Here is a 16,819-nt window from a genome sequence, read left to right as displayed (position 1 = left end):
CTGGCCTGCGTCTGGCCAAGCTGACGCAGGCTGAGCTGACAGAACCCTGCACCCTTGTTCTGCTTCCAGTGCTGACTGTGCTGGCCTGGTAAGTCGCCCACTTTCACTTGTCTTTACATAAATGTCACTGCAGTGGAAAGCACTCAGCGCTGTGAACTAGATCTGTCATCAGCTAACGCAGGAACTCAGCTGTATCCCTCAACCCCTCTGTTCCAAAGACCTTGAATCTAACCTAGTCATGTGGCTTAACGTGTTCTGGCCACTGAAAGGGCAGGATGAAGCAAGTGTGGCAACGTCTTGATAACTGTTGACTCTGGGTGATGGGTGTCCTGGGGTTCAGTGTGCTCTCTCTACCATTGTGTCCCATGGAACGTTTCACAACAAAAATGTTTCCGAAAATGCTTTGATACTCTTTATTCATATTATCATTCTGGTTTCTGTATACGGCATAACTAAGCATGTTGTACAGGAATCAGGTGGTTCCGAGTTCTCTCATGAGAACTCTGATGTAAACTATCTACATAAAAGTGGGCGGATTATTTAACCTCTCTGGTCCTTAGTTTCCTCAACTGTAAAGTAAGGGTTGTATTAGGACTCTTTTGATGGCAAGATTGCAACCCGAGTCAAACTGGCTTACACATAAGGCTCGGTAACAAGACTACGGGGAAGGCCGGGGTTTCACCCCATGGAGCTATGGGACCTGGAGCAAATTATTTAACCTGCTGGCCTCAGTTCCTTCATCTGGGAAGTGGGAGACACTTACGCCACAGAATTGCTTATGAATTAAATGCAATAATGTAAATAAAGCACTTAAGAGTGCTCACTCAAGGTGTTCATTCATTATTCATTCAAATCTCTCACTGCCTACACAGCCAGCCGCTACACTGGGTGTGGGTACAGCAGTCGTGAACAAGACAGAGAGCAGAGTTTAGTCTAGAAAGGAAGACAGACGTTAAACAAACACAAGTACTATGAACTCTCAAGTTGCAACATCAGCTACAAGAAAAAGAACAGGTGATACGAAACAGTTATTAAATAGAGGACTTATTTAAATAGAGCTGGAGGTAGAGGCTGATAAACTTGCAATAAATTGTTTCCCGATTTATTTTTTCAAAATTATAAAGATGTAACGGATATATACTAGAATATGAAAACGCATGTATATATACTCAAGAATGTCAGTTCTTAATCATAAATTATAAATGTATGATGGCTGTGAAGCATGTTTCTAATAATAACAATTAAAATGGCAGAATATTTCTATCTCTAATTATAACTTTAAATTAAGAATTTAATTTTATTACAGCAAATTACAAACAAATAAACCAGAACCAGGAGAAACTGGGTTGATCACCTGCAAAACATTTTTAAAATAAATTTATTTATTTATTTTTGGCTGCGTTGTGTCTTCGTTGTTGTGCGCGGGCTTTCTCTGCGGCGAGCGGGCTTCTCATTGTGGTGGCTTCTCTTGTCGCGGAGCACGGGGTCTAGGTGTGCGGGCTTCAGGAGTTGTGGCGCACGGGGGTCTAGGTGTGTGGGCTTCAGGAGTTGTGGCGCACGGGCTTAGTTGCGGGCTTAGTTGCTCCGCGGCATGTGGGATCTTCCCGGACCAGGGCTCGAACCCGTGTCCCCTGCATTGGCAGGCGGGTTCTTAACACTGTGCCACCAGGGAAGCCCCCAAACATTTTTTTTTAAAATGTGTGCTTACACGTCTACCACAGTAGCTGTCATGGCTTTTATTAAGAACCGAGGAGTTATCTCTGTGAGTGGATGTTGCTGGAGTGAATTTATAAAGGAAAGATCAGAAAAGCAGGGGAACGGGGTGTGATACTGCTGCAAAACATTCCTCATTGTCAATAAAACAGAAAAAAAAAAGTGTGAATAAGGAAAACAGCACTACTTGATGGGGGCGGGGAATGGTGGCAGGAAAAGATCTAGCAATTTTCTTGAGCTAAAAAATATTCTTTTGTATCCCTTCACTCACTCATGCAAATAGGTTCACGGCTCATGCTGAGGGTGGAATGATGATTTATTTCCAAACTCACATCCAAAACTGAATTACATTTTAAATTGAGAGATCTTTCTACTGAGCACCAGCGTGAGGTCTTTCTACTTGTGCCTTTCCTGGCCAAGGCTACCGTGGAAAGAAACTAAGAGGTACGAGTGGGAGGGGGATTTGTCAACACATTTCTATGAATTATTTATTCCTCCCATAAAATCTAGTATTTCTTTGTTTACTAAGGACCAATCCTTAGTAGCTCTATCAAAGTGGAATCTATAGAAATTAGGAACAAATGAGAAAATACAAGCTTTAATATGATACCTACTTATTACACTTAAATGTAATTTAAATTACCTGACTTTTAAATAATTTACTGGAGAAATGTGGCCTTTCTGTTTAAGTGATGTGTCAGAGAGGTCTATGAAATGTTATATTAAATCAAGAAGGCTTTATATTTTAAGCAGCTCTGCAGGTAATTGGTTTAGACAAAAACGAATCTCATACTTCTTGGTCATTTTTCCAGAATAAATGATTTTTAAATTGTAAAACGAAATTCCCTTCCTTCAAAAACAAAAGAAAACTCAAAACCTTAATCAAACCAAGCCAATTTAACTTTAATTTCCTACATAAATCCCACATTTGAGCTCTGACCTGAGTTTTTGGGAAAAGTGTTCACAAATAACTGTTTTGAAAATATCTCTTCAGAACCTGATTTAGGAGTTTTCTATTTCTGAACAAGTCTGAAGTTACAGATACTGGAAGGTAGCAGGGGACTGATGTAAATTTAGAATTTAAGGAATATGTGATGACAATGAGGACACACAACATACTTTAAAAGGAAATTAGTTACAGCAAGTTTTGAAAGACTATCAGTTACATATAAAATGATGGTAACCTGCTTCAGGAAAAAATTAAATTTTACAACATGTTTAAGAGAAATGCAAGAATAAGTATGTATTTCTGGCATGATTATATTCAAAATATGGGGACTGTGGTACTACATTAAGTAAAACTTTAAGGAGGAAAACAAAGCAGGTCTGAGCTGAATGAGTTTTTGAAAACTGACTGAAGAATCTTATTAATCTAGGGGGAAGATAAGAAAGATAGGTTAGGGGAAAAAAAAAACAAAAAACACTCAAAGGAACACTGGCTCGCTGTTGACCTCTCAGATTCAGCCTTCTAACTCAGGGAGGAAGTGAATGGTTACCTCTTGAATGACGCTCCATCGATTCAGCTCAAATTAAGAATATGTTATTTGTACGAAGACTCTGGAATTTTCAAAGAGAAGATTCCTATTGTTCGATCTCCTCCATGAAAAGCAAGTTTCTAGTGTAGTGGTCCAATCTCAGTGTTTTCTCACATCCTTGAGGGCGGGACCACCTACGGAATTCCTCCATTACCCCCAGGCCCCGGGGAGGAACACCTAGGCCTGCCTAGGTGGGAGACACATACTTTTCCTTTTTCCTGGTTGAGCCAGATGGTTTAATTCTGACCCCCTCCCTTTTTAATTTATAGGAATCTATTAAAAAAAAGCAGCTTTGTCCACTTACATAAACTTAGGGTCAGTGAATTGTTAGGAGTCTTTGAAAAGCTTTAATAAAACACAATTTATAAAAAATGAAGCTAGGAAATAAAACTATCCATCCCTACAGCTCTGGAGACTCCTGGGAGCTGCATGCACGTGCAGCTACTTGGACATGAGGGTGCAGATGTGGGAGGTTGCACCTCCTGCACCGCCTGGGACCGGAGCCTTTGGTCCACAGGTCCAAACAGTGTTTGCAAACATGGACATCTGTAGGGACCAGGCTGGCAATGTGAAGCGTAAAGTGGGCGGACTTAGGAAAAAACAGGAGGCGTGAGGACTGTGGGAACTGCTAGTCAGGTTGCGCTGGCAGATTCCACGTGGGAGCGAGCCAAAGAAGCCTAGAAATCTGTGGGTTTATGTGCAAAGTTTCTATTTTTAAACGCTGGCAACTGCAGAAAAACAGTGCACCAAACAAAAACGTGCCTCCTCGGGATCTGGTCTGGTGGCTGCTGTTCTGCAGTCTGTGGTCTAGGTGGAAGGTCTCTGCTGTCGAGTGCGTGCAGCTCCTCTGCCCCAGGACGACCCCACACCCTGCCCCCAGCGACACTTCTCTTATCTTTGGTGTGGCCATTTCTTACTCATCCTCCAAATTCAGCCTTGACATCAAAACACGTCCTCCAAGAACATCTTCCCTCACCCCTCTCTCCTCCCTGTTGGCCCCCCATGGGTGGTCCACGTGCCCTCTGCTGTCACAGCACTTCTTGGTCTCATGCTAACCTCCTCTGCTGCCTTGTCTACCCATCCCCGACGTACACTTTTTCAGTGCGACTCTGTACCATTCATCTTTACATGCCCTGTACCTAAGGCTGGGGCCCAAAATGTTGGCTGAAACAAACCTTTACAAACCAGGCAAAAGAGAGAACACGATCTTAAGACTACTGCTCCCGTAACAGCAGTCAATGGGAGTAGCATTTGATGGTGTCGAGTCTTTTCACATCATCATCTTATTTGAAAAGGGAGGAAATAAAGTGATAGGACATTAGACCAACTGACTCCAGGTTATTAGTAAAAGGTCCTATGACTTATTTCCCACGTGACTGCAAGGTACTGGCTATGTCGCTACGATACGATAGTTACTCTGTATATTCATGTTTCTTACAATATCTAAGTATTGTCTGGTTATACAAAGGGGCCTGGGGGCTGAAGGATTCCTCCATCCCCATGACTGCTGTCAACAAATGCTCACAACTCACGATGCTTTCATAAATGCTTTCTTTTTTTTTTTCTTATGACAATGAGAGAAAAGCATGTTAACTTTCAGAAAACTCCCGTGTTCCTCTCATAGAGCCACTGTGATGACTTGTCACAATGACGTGCACACAGGCCTTTTGCTGGTTCTTCCTAGTATGTTTCATATGTTGAATGATTTTATTTTAAGGATAAAGTTCTGTCTGTTAGCACCACTATTATTAAGTTGAGACCAAATCTGTTCTTCCTGCCACTCCAAATGACTGGTTAACACTAAAAAAAAAGAAATTTCTACACTTATAAAATGTTTATGTTCTTATTACATTCGCATTATATACACAACGAGAGACTAATCGTAACCACCCAGAAGCTCTGCAGAGCTTCCCCAGGGCCGGCTACGTGTCTACTAGACCAGCGTGACGGGGGGGAATGAATAACACTCCCAGGTCCCCTGCAGCCTGCAAGATGTTTACGTTTGCTTAACTGCTTACTGGTAAAACCTTCAGTAAATGTGAAAAATGTCTCCTGTAAATCCCTATAATACTTCAGCTAAACCCCGTTCTTTAAGTTAATAATGCCAACTAAACAATCCATTAATTTCACTCCGAAAACTCAATCTTCATCATTCATTTCAAAACCAGGTATGGGCTGCCCCCAATTCCAAGTGCTCTGATTTATCCTCTCTGAATCACCTTCCACTCTGCTCTTATCGCTGTCTCTCCGGCTCACAGCCCACACCTCAAGCTTACCAGTTATGGAGCACTCTCATCGGAGCCATTAAGTTGGGAAAACTAACGCTGACATGTAGTCTTTCCCTGTCAACATGACCGAGCTGGAAAATGGATAATTCAAAGGAGACGGAATCAAAATAAAAAAGTAGGCCCAGACCACGCCTGACTTCTTCAGGAAGCTTTCATTGCCCAGCTGGTCCTTATCCGAATCTCCCCTTTCTGACCTCCCGGAGACCTTCTTGTTTGTACCAATTCATTTATTTCCGTCAACACATGTTTATAGGCTGCCCCATCTTGTCTGCTAAGCATTTTATGCATTTGGCTAATTTTTCCACCCAGATTATAAGCCTTTTGAGCATGATAACAATAAAACTGACAGTGCTGCTTCCATTCTAGGTAATCAATAAATTTTTGATGAATTAAACAAGGGAAGTATGTAACTCTAAAATATAGACAAAATACATTTGGCCTTGACATTCTTAAAAAAGATTAATTTTATTAGGGTAGACCATGAAAAAAGGTTATTACTTAAAAAAATATATAAGCTATGTTAGAAATTTAAGTCTGAAGGACTTCAACTCAGAGAAAGATGTATCCCTCTGTCCTCTTTGAAAACAAACAGGAGAGTGAACAGAAAACAGAAAGCTCCAACTCTGACAGAACCAGGAAACCCTCCTAGAGAAGAGCGCCAGATACAGGAGGACAGTGAGAGCACACACAGGTCTGTGCATTGAGGCAAACAGTGAACGTTTAAGCTCAGAAGGTCTTCCGGAGGCTCTGCCTACAGGTCACAGAACGGATCTGACGCCAAGTGGGTGCTCTGGGGGTGGGGAGGTGGGCCCCAGTTAGAAGGTGACCAAGTAGAATGAGGCCGAGGGTGGCTCAAGCTGTTGGAAAGCAGCCCTGGAGGCGTGGCCTTGTGCTCTCTGTGCCCTGAATCCGCGCCCCTGCCCCACTTAACTGCCCCTACAAGCCTTGCCCTTGGCCCAGGGCGCTGGACCAGAACTTGGGCCAGCAAGTCTTCTCACACTGGGCCTGGGAACTGGGACAGAGGACTCGGCCGGAAGACCTGGGGGCCAAGGCTGAGGGTTTCATGTCTATGATGAGTCAGTTTAAGTGGAATTGGGACCTGAAGACCCAACAGGCAGAGAGGAATGAGGTGGAAGCGCAGAGAGCAGCAGCCTCGACACGGGGGTGGGAGGGGTGAGGGGTGCCATGCTTTCCGGAAGTCTGGCTGTAAAAAGAGAAGAAAAGCCAGGTGGAGGGGCTGATTTAACACTCATCTCTGTGGCAGAAGGACCACTTGTCCAAATATTAAGTCAGAAGGAAAGGCCCTGATGGGGCAGAGGGCCTGGGAGGCCCAGGGAGCCTCTAGGCCAGGCACCCACGCTCTGCAAGCTGCCCTCTAGGGCTGGAGCTTGGGTCCCAGAAGGCAGAAACGGGGCCCCAGCCGCCAAAAACAAGTGTTAGATGCTGACAGCGAAAACCTGTGCAAAAGCACCTGGTCTCATCCTCCTCGGAAGAAACGAGGGCTGTCTCAGGAAGAACTACTGAGGACATTCACTTTAACCACTCATCATCTGCCCTCCCCTCGGCCACCCGAGAACTACGAACCGTTTTATCCAATTAGGACCAATGTTGCAAGTAAATACAGAGCTTCATCACACAGAGGGCGTTCAAGGACACTGGATACGCGTGTGACATGTAAGTGGCAGGCAGGAAGGAAGGAAGTTACTGGTGAGAATACAAAACAGCAGAAAAACGGGGGGCCCAGAGGTCTCAAATTCCTTCTTGGTTTTGCCTTGCTCAACCCCGAGTCATCCAGGCTCCCAGAGCCGTGGTCCCCTGGGCGGTGCTGCGGCTGTGCCGACAGCCTCAGGGGCACAGATGCAGGGGTGTGGCCCACAGTTAACAGAGGTCAAGTCTGCAGGGAAGAGCCAGTCCTGGAGGTAAGACAGTGCCATCTGACCCCTGCAGCCCCTCTCCAGACGTTCTCAGAGGCAGACGCTGAGCTCTTTACCAAACGCACCGAGACTCCGCGACCAGCGGTGTGCGTAAGGCATGCACCTAAGTGACGTGGGGACAACATACTCAAGTTCACCAAGTGGCCCCCGAGCCATTAAAGACTCCGATAAGTAATTCCACCATAAAGGCCCCGGAACTGGAGTAGAAAGCAGAAAGCCACGGGGTCAAGTGTTTCCACAGGAAACAGAAGCTGCAAAGGATGTCGCCAGCAACCACCGGCAATTACTGTGAGCCGCAGTGCCCGCTAGACGAGACCACCGGAGTAACTCATAACTGGGTCCCTGAAAGAGTTAAGATGAATTCAAACATGCCATCTAAATATAAAAATGCCTTTTCTTTCCACTAGTGAAAAAGACATAAGAAGCAGTCCCAAATGGCTGACACTTCTTTTTTTCAACTGTAAAAATTTTAGACACACAGAATTGGTATTTTATGTAGGTAACCAACAGATAATTAAAAGTGCTGTCCTCTGTATCCTCCTTGGGAAAATGAAGTAAATAATAATGCAATTTCATAGATTTTTATGGTCATCAAATGGCATTTTAGCTGTAAAGATTTTTTTCCTTTGATCCTCAAAAAAATTAGAGAAAACTTCTATGGCCTAAGATGTAAGGGGTGTATTTTTACTGTAATTGACTTTCAAAAATAGCCAATTATCTTACTATGCCTTGTTTATTTTATTTTTTTTAATATTTATTTTTGGCTGCGTTGGGTCTTTGTTGCTGCGTGCGGACTTTCTTTAGTTGCAGCGAGCGGGGGCTACTCTTCATTGCGGTGCGCGGGCTTCTCATTGCAGTGGCTTCTCTTGCTGCGGAGCACGGGCTCTAAGCACCCGGGTTTCAGTGGTTGTGGCACGTGGGCTCAGTAGTTGTGGCTCGCGGGCTTAGTTGCTCCGCAGCATGTGGGATCTTCCTGGACCAGGGCTCGAACCCGTGTCCCCTGCATTGGCAGGCGGATTCTTACACTGCACCACCAGGGAAGTCCTGCCTTGTTTATTAAATATGTATTCAGTGTCACGTTCTCCAATATCTGAAGCAACAGAGACAAACTGCAGCTCAGCAAGAAGAAAGGCAACAGCATGAAGCCTGGCGAGCGACACCTTGGGAGGACTGGGTGCATTTCCCTTTCTTGAGACACAACTGAGCTGCAGTTCATTCAGCCTGTGTCGGTCAGCCCTAAAGTGGAAATATATTCTACTCAAAATCATCCTTCATGACCCGCCGAAGTCAACCATAAAGTACATGCAAGCTTATATATGTACAAATCTGGAAAATAATGACTAAGTCCACTGAAGTTTGAGAAGCGCTGAGTTAAATTAAAAGAGAGAAGAAAAGTCTATATTTAGGTGGTTGGGTGCTCAGAGCATCTGCCTTTGAGATGACTCTTGGCAGAGGGGAGGTGGAGAACTCTACAGGGTTCTGCTTCCCTGTAGGGCGTATGCCCTTCTGTCTTAACGTCGACTGAAAAGGCATGGATTTCTGCTGTGGTCGTGAGGCTGTGAGGCCACACCTTCTCTGGGGGTTGTGTCCTAATGCCTGCTTTGCTTCTCTACCTTATAATGAATCTGTGGTACTGGCACAGAGGGCTGCAGAATTTAAGAAAAGTGAGAGGTCAAGAGCAGACGGGTTACAGCTCAGGGAAGGGGTGTTAAGATCTCAGACTTCTTTGCCTGGCCTGGTCTCACTGGGGGTGGGTCTGCGGGGCAGCTCAAGCTGTCACCCCAGAAGTGCAACTCCTAGAGTTGGTTTTTGTCTATTGACCTTGTATCTCCTGCACTTCCTAATTCACTTAACTAGTTCTAGCAGCTTTTTTGTCAATTCCTCTGAATTTTCCAGGTAAACAATCGTATTTGTCTGTTTCATTTCTTCCTTCCCAACAGGGATGACCTCTGTTTCCTCCTGCCTTGCGGACCAGTGAGTCAGGAGCTCCAGAACAACGTGGACAGCGCTCCACTTCCTCCAGGAGGCCCTCACAGCTCAGCCGGCAGGCACATTTGCCTCGCCCTCCTCCCCAGCTTTCCTTCCTTACTATTCTCCTCCAGGAACCCTTCACACTAAGCCCAGCCCGGTCACCTGTCTTCATCCTGAAACACGTATTTGCACTCCTGCTCTGCTCCTCTGCTGGCCACGCCCACCCTGCCTGGCTTGCTTCTCCACCTACCAAAGTCAAGTTGTCCTCCAAGGTCCGCAAGCTCCCTCTAACTTTCGGCCTCACTTTCTCTCATTAATTCTCCACTCCCTTCCTTCTCGTCACCTGATGTCCCATGTCATTCACTCCTCGGTGTCTGTACTTCCCTCGCCTGGAGGCCATTTCCACTTCTCTAACGTCTATCTGTCCGTCCACCCACCTACCCATCCCTCATTCAGCACCAAGAGATGTGCCGCTGCCACACGTGATGGCGAGCAAGAATGCTCCATGGCGTCCGGGGTTTTCGTCTGTTCTGTTGTCTGCTGTGTCACAGCACTAAAAATCATGCCTGGTGCATATTAGGCCCTCAGGATATTCGTGTTATATAAATAATCCTATGCAGTGCACATAAACAGATGGAAGACTCAGTCTTCGTCTTGGAAGAGCTCACAACATGGTAGTGGAAGACGCCCAAGGACAGGTGTGTAGTGTGCTGAGTGGTGCAGTGGCAGACACAAGCACAAAGAACAAGAAAGCCACCAAGACCAAAGCCCAGCACCCCGTTACTGGAGTGTGGACAGAGCGATCCGTCCGGGGGCAGCCCCGCTTAGCTGAAGACCTACCTACCCGGGCATGGAAGGGCAAGGCTAACAGCTGGCAGGGCTCAGAGAAAGCAGGGCATTTTGGTGGAAAACGCAGCAATTCCACTTAGTGACAATACAACATAAAAGCGTGAATAAAAAGGAGAACAGAGGGATGAGGCTGGAAGGACTAGAAAGGACCAGACTCTGAAAGGCCTTGTATGACATAGTAAAGAATTTAAAACACATGTTTTCCCCAAATATGTTTGGAAGACCCCAAAAAGTTTTAAGCCAGACACGAGTGTGATGCTTATCTGCCAGCTGAGTGGAAGATGGATGGAGAGGGGGTGAGCGAGAAAGCAGAGATGGCGGCTGGGGCACTGCTGGAATCACCCCACAAAATGGAGAATGGTCAAAGGGCACACGCCAGGGTGATCCAGGTGGTGGAAAAGACACAATATGTTGAATAGTCAGATGAAGGGGATAAGAGAAAGAGAAAGTCTAGAATGAGTTCCAGGTGCCTGACTTTAGAATGTAAATTAACAAGCATAGAAGGAAAAAGACAGACTTGGGAGAGAAAATGATGAGCTTACGGAATGTGAGATGCCGCAGGGCACCCAGAAGAGAATTTCAAAGGGTCCAGGCTCGGAAGAGGAGTCTGGGCTGTGGGCACAGCAGTGTGGAGGGCAGCACCTCAGGGGAGGAGTGAGATGGGAAGAGGACCAGTGACAGGGCGCAGACGGGGGAGGGAGGGGCAGAAAGGAGAGCCGGAGGTCCCATGCCTACTCACCCTTCGGTCCTCAGCTCTAAGACCCCACTCCCTGATGGTCGCCCTGACCTCCTCGGTCTGGGTCAGGTTCTCTGTGCTCCCACCTCCCCTGGGCACCCCCCAGCACAGGTTCTACCGCTACCCCTCCAGTGTCTGGCGTGGGGTCTGTCTGGTTGGCAGGTGTATTCAAAAATTACATTTGTTGAGTGAGCTGTACCTTGGACAGCACTTAGGGTCCTCATGCTTGTGTGCCCCGCTCTCTCCAATTGGATTCCACGAATGGAGCCCATGTCATTTGCCTCCTCGTCACTCTAGCAACCAGCACATCCTCTAAGGGACGACATCCTCCATAAATGCGTCCTGATAATGACAGGATGAACGAAGCATTCACTAACCTGCCACTGGCTGGACCAACTTAACCGTGAAAATGGAAACATGCACTTTCATCTTCTGAGTTCCTTTATCTGCCAAGTGTTTTGCTTCCCTTTCCTCATCCCTTGAAACGAATCTGAATTTCTTTTTTATGTTATTGCCTGATAAGTATGAAAATATTTGTTTTTCAAAGCAGATTTGGAAAAAGATGGAAGTTCTGCAAACAACTCTACGTTCCTCTGGAGTGTCAAACCCACTCCCCAACAATGCACTTCAGTTTACATGGTTTTATCGATCTTACGTTGTCCCCCCAACAACGCTATGAGATGAACAAGGTAGGAGATACGATCTCACCCTGCACGTGAGGAAGTGGTGGTGTGGGAAGAGCCATTCACTGACTTGCCCAGGCTCAGTGAATGAGATAACGTTTTTCCTAGACTGCAATGACCACACGAAAAACATCTGAAGACTGAGATGTTTTCTATTGCATACAGTTTTTAAAGATTGCTAATTCACTTTTTCCGATCATCAAGTTAAAATTGGATTATACCAAATCTGCCTTTTTTCTGAAAAACTGAATGAGTCTTTAAATTCTATAGCGCTTTACAATTTTCAAAAGTTTCACACAGATGTTTTCATTATTTCCTAACGCTATGGGATTATATGACCTTCTTGATAAGAACGTCAGCTCCTCTGACGTCTACCTTCACTCTTGCCTTTGAGTCTGCAGATTCAACCTCCTCAGTGGGTTTCCTCACCAGCAAGGTGAGTTCTTGGGAATGTTCTTTGTCTGAGAATGAAAGGGAGCTCTAAGCCCAAGTCCCCCCCGCACAGCGATGACCAGAGCCATGACAGTCTGGCCAGGAATGTCCAAACAAGTCAGCTGACCTTATTTATCTTTTCCAATTTATAAGACATAAAGATATTGAGAGTCATTGAATAAAAAGCTATTTAAAGGGGTCGGTATGACAATGCCTACCCGCAAACTGATTTAGGTACATCGTACTTTCCATTTATGCTCTTTCTTCTCTTCGAGGCAAAATAAACAATTGGAATTTGTATGAAACATCCTTAAAAGTAAGGGAATTCTGTGAACATCACAATTGTCACCGTCACTCCCTTCATGTAGGTGGCATTTGGTCAACACTCAAGCTGGACACTGCTGACAGGGAGAGGGGACACCTCCCACAATTCTGCTGGGACAACGGGTATAAAGCAGGCCCATCCTGGGTAAGCTGGGAGGACGGGCCCCTTGACTTCAGCACACATGACGGTCACACTTGTGGCAGAGTGCTGTCCCCGAGCATCTCTGGTCATGGCCCTCACCTGGGACGCACTCACACAGGCAGCTCCTCTCTTCTTTCTTTTCACCATGTCGGTTTAACCCTGGGTCAGGCTGAAGGGCCAGTGAGTCCATTCCCCTCCCCGCTCGTGTCGAGGCCACGCATGCACTCGCCATGGGTCCCAATGGGAGCTGGTGCTTGGTGTCCTGTCTCTGGCTTGTACCCAGCGATGCCTTTGAAATCCATGATTTGCCGCCGCTACAGAAGTCACTGAGGCCGCTCCTCTAATATCATCCAAGTGCCCCTTCTTTCTTACTTTTTAAGAACTAAGAGGCAGAAGATTGGTCTCCCTGGAGTGGTGTTTTCTTCTCATGGACAGGGAGACTTTTACAGAGAGTTATGTGCAGCTGTTAGGAACTCAGGGTGTGGAGTCAAGTGGCCGAGGCCAAATTTATTCATCGTACTTGGATCCCCAGTTTTCTCACGTGAGTACTGGGAGGAATTTAAAAGCATCTACCTGGGCTTCCCTGGTGGCACAGTGGTTGGGGGTCCGCCTGCCGATGCAGGGGACGCGGGTTCGTGCCCCAGTCCGGGAAGATCCCACACGCCGCGGAGCGGCTGGGCCCGTGAGCCATGGCCGCTGAGCCTGCGCGTCCAGAGCCTGTGCTCCGCAGCGGGAGAGGCCACAACAGTGAGAGGCCCGCGTACCACAAAAAAAAAAAAAAAAAGCATCTACCTCACAGTGCTATAGTGAGACTTAAATATAAATAACGCGTATAATGCTTTTCATTATGATGTAAGTGTGGTTTCACCAGGAAATGTAGAATGACATTTACAGTTCAACCTTATTAACTATGTGAATTTGATATGCTTTTCTTGTGATCTTACCATTTATCCCCATTCTATTTTCTGTAACCCCGACTTTCTTTACATATTTCTCTACTTTACTAATAGTCTTATGAAGCCTCTAATCCTTTCTGGAATAAAGAATAAAGTAAGTAAGCAAGAAGGCACTATTTCCTCTGCCAGCTCCGAACCCTCCCTGTCGTGTTTTTCTAGAAGGGAAGCCACCTAGGAGCGCAGAGAAGGCAGCCAGGCACATGCAAACTGCACCGACGGTGCACACAAGCGAAGAGCTCCTTCAGGGAGCTCCCCCAGGTCCTCGAGAGCTCTCAGAACGACCAGTCCAGGCATGTGCTTCTTTCCTTCAGGATTGCTATATTACTTTAACTCCCTAGAATAGAATTTAGTTCACTTAAACAAAAATTTTCAAAAAAATCTGCAATCACTTGAAAAAGATAATGAAAATAAACGTCTACAGTATGTCTGTCAAATGGATACAACCAAGCTATGGACAAAGGCTGTCATCAGCAAAAGACCTTTAAGGATTTCTTCCCCAGATTCACTTCACCGCTGCCCGTCAACAATGACAGGGATCATACTTTACCTGCCAAATTGTGACTAAGTCTACAAGGTTGTGCAGATTCATACAGGCCCAGATCAAATGGGACAGTAAACACCAAAAGAGAATTTCAGAGCAAACTGGCTAGGCTTTGGACTTAAGGCCCAATAGCCGTTATGAACGGGAGAGCCACCAAAGCTGAGAGATAAATGTCAATGGTCGTCTACAAGACTTTCTACTATACCCCTATGGCCGCTCATTTATAAAATATCTGTGTAGAAGAAAATGATTTACTGAATATAGTAAACACTAAATGGCAAGATATTAAGTCTTCAGTTTTGAAACTATGATTCTCAATGCAAGATTTTGCCACAGACTCATAATAGCTCCTTGTACCTATTTAATAAAATACATCCTAGCTAGAAAAATAAGTCTGAGTCTAGATTTTTCAGGCCTATAATCTACCCTCTAGAAGAGCAATTACGGTTTATTATCATAAATGAGATTCTGCCTCGGTCATCTTGCAAACAAAAGATAAGTTCCAAGTCTATCAAGACTAATAATCTCGTACTGTAGCCTCTTCCTTTAACGCAAGGGCACTGCCAACACCAGCCACCAATGCCGTGACGCTCCTCCCTCCTGGATGTACTGAGAGACTGTGCTTTCCTGGGTGCGAGGAAATGAGCACGCTGGGCGAAGTAAGACGAGCTACTAGAAGAATGACGGCCTGTATCTGATGACCATGCCATGCCTAATGGCTGTTTGCTGGGCTTATCCCGTTTCCCTTGGTCCTAAAGGAGTATGATTTCCCTGAGGAAGAAAGCCTGGACAGAAATTCCAAACAAGTAGGAAGGCACCAGTGATTTCAGCGGCGGCAGGAGCATCGTTTAGCTTTTGAGATGGGTTACGGGGCTTACGTGTGCCCTCTAAAACGACTTTACTCAAATCAAAGTGCTTCTGACACTTTCTAAACATAAAGACAGCAGACAGCTGCATCAGATCTCACAAAGGGAAATAAAGGATCAGTCAGGTATGAGGTTTCTGTCCTTAGGTATTTTCATCTGGATCTCCTGCCCTTTCAATATTTAGATTCATTTAAGAACTGAATGGCTGAAAGCAGCAAATACTAAAAATTACGTTTACACAGACATCTGACTGCATCTGAACTTGCTTCCTTTATTGTTTTGCTTGATATGTATGATTATTTGATCCACGGTGTTATGCCAATGAATCTGAAGCTCCGTGAGGGCTCCGCCGGGACAGGTGGACCGGGGTTTCTCTGACTTAGAACAGTCATGCAGTATGAACCACTGGTCCTTTCTATTCTTCTCACCTGTGCTGGCTATTAGACTTTAAAAAATATTTTAAAATGCCGGTTTCGAGGCCTCCAGGAAGTAAAATGTTTAATTATTAACCGTTAGTGGTATTAAAATATTCATATGCCTTTTAGTTCTACTTAGTTGAATTTGGTGGAGAGGAGAGTAAAGGACGCAGTGCTTTACTTGGGGTCTAACGGTGCTCTCAGCTCATCTGAAAACACAAGGATTCAGACATAGCTTGCTGCTGAGACCCTGTATGGATCTGTCTGAAATCACCTGTGTTAATGGAATGTTTTTACCTTTAGCCACTACGAGCAAAACAAGCCCACGTCTCAAAATCGAGTCTAATAAGGGAAACTATCGCGTCAGTTATTCCCACAGCAAAACTGCCCATCTCAGATCCATTCTGAGCTCTGAGCCCTGCATTCTGGTTAGAGTTGGAGAGCACTACATGTCCCCCTCCCCGTATGTCCCTTTGGGGGTGGGGTGTCCTTTTCACTTTACAACTCAAGGCAAAATACCGGGAAATGATTCAGGATGGACAAGCAAATGAATGTTCTGTAACATGGAGGACACTGACATTCATGATTTTACCTGATCTGTCCACGAACCAGAGGTCTGTTCTTTGTCCTATTCATGTTTGAATCAAATGGAACCTCAAAAAACTGCAAAAAGATTGAAAACAAAACAAAACATTAAATACAGTGTGAAACAATTATTCTCTCCTGCTTTAATTCTACAGTTTTTTTTTCCACAGTAAATTTCATTTTAATTTTGATACTACAAACTCATACTCTTGGTACTCTTTAGAGAAAAATTCTCTGGGAGAGACACATTTTAAAAAATATATGCACTAATTATCAGGAACATGCACAGTTCTACTTTTACCCGCTTTGAAAACCACGTGTTAAACACACAGTTGCATTCCTCAAAGCCAATGTTTCAGCTTTAGAGCATTAGTGCTGTCCACAATTTCAGAACTTTTCACACATCCCAAAGCCTGTGAATTAACCAAGCACCAGATGACACAGGAAATGGGCTACTAGAGCCAAGGCCAGGTCTGAAGGGAATAAGATGCCAGATGAAACCATACACAAGTGAGGAGCTTACACTGAGACTAAGGCCACATGCCCCTCTGCCTGGGACAGCTCTCCTGTACACCCGAGACCAGGGTGTCACACCTGTCACTGTCTTATGAACACAGCAAAGTGCCCGGGGGATGGAGACTTAGGTGGCTTCTAGGTCTGAGGCTGCAGGAAATACTTAGTGTCTGGAGCCTTAAGAGTTTCCTCAGCAGCAAATGAGAACAGTTGCTCTCACCTACCGACGTCGGGCAGTGTGTGACGACACTGCTGCCATGCAGGCCGAGAGCTGCCGATTCTCCCCCACACCTGCACCCGCCCACAAGACTCCCAGCCCCTCACAGACCGACCCT

The 16,819-nt window shown here is 45.5% G+C and overlaps 1 protein-coding gene across 1 annotated transcript in view; it reads right to left on the bottom strand.

The window, feature by feature from the left end:
* The window catches only part of COX10 (cytochrome c oxidase assembly factor heme A:farnesyltransferase COX10), a 111,403-nt gene that overhangs the window by 19,256 nt on the left and 75,328 nt on the right, over positions 1 to 16,819 (bottom strand). Inside the window, exon 5 of the mRNA XM_059997782.1 lies at positions 15,979 to 16,049. Within this exon, the coding sequence (XP_059853765.1) occupies positions 15,979 to 16,049 (71 nt within the window). The remainder of the gene's footprint in view (positions 1 to 15,978; positions 16,050 to 16,819) is intronic.

This window comes from Delphinus delphis, chromosome 19 (assembly GCF_949987515.2).
Source record: "Delphinus delphis chromosome 19, mDelDel1.2, whole genome shotgun sequence".
NCBI classification, from domain to species: domain Eukaryota; kingdom Metazoa; phylum Chordata; class Mammalia; order Artiodactyla; family Delphinidae; genus Delphinus; species Delphinus delphis.
Note: the sequence above shows the minus strand (reverse complement) of the source record. Positions and strands in the feature narration are given on the sequence as shown.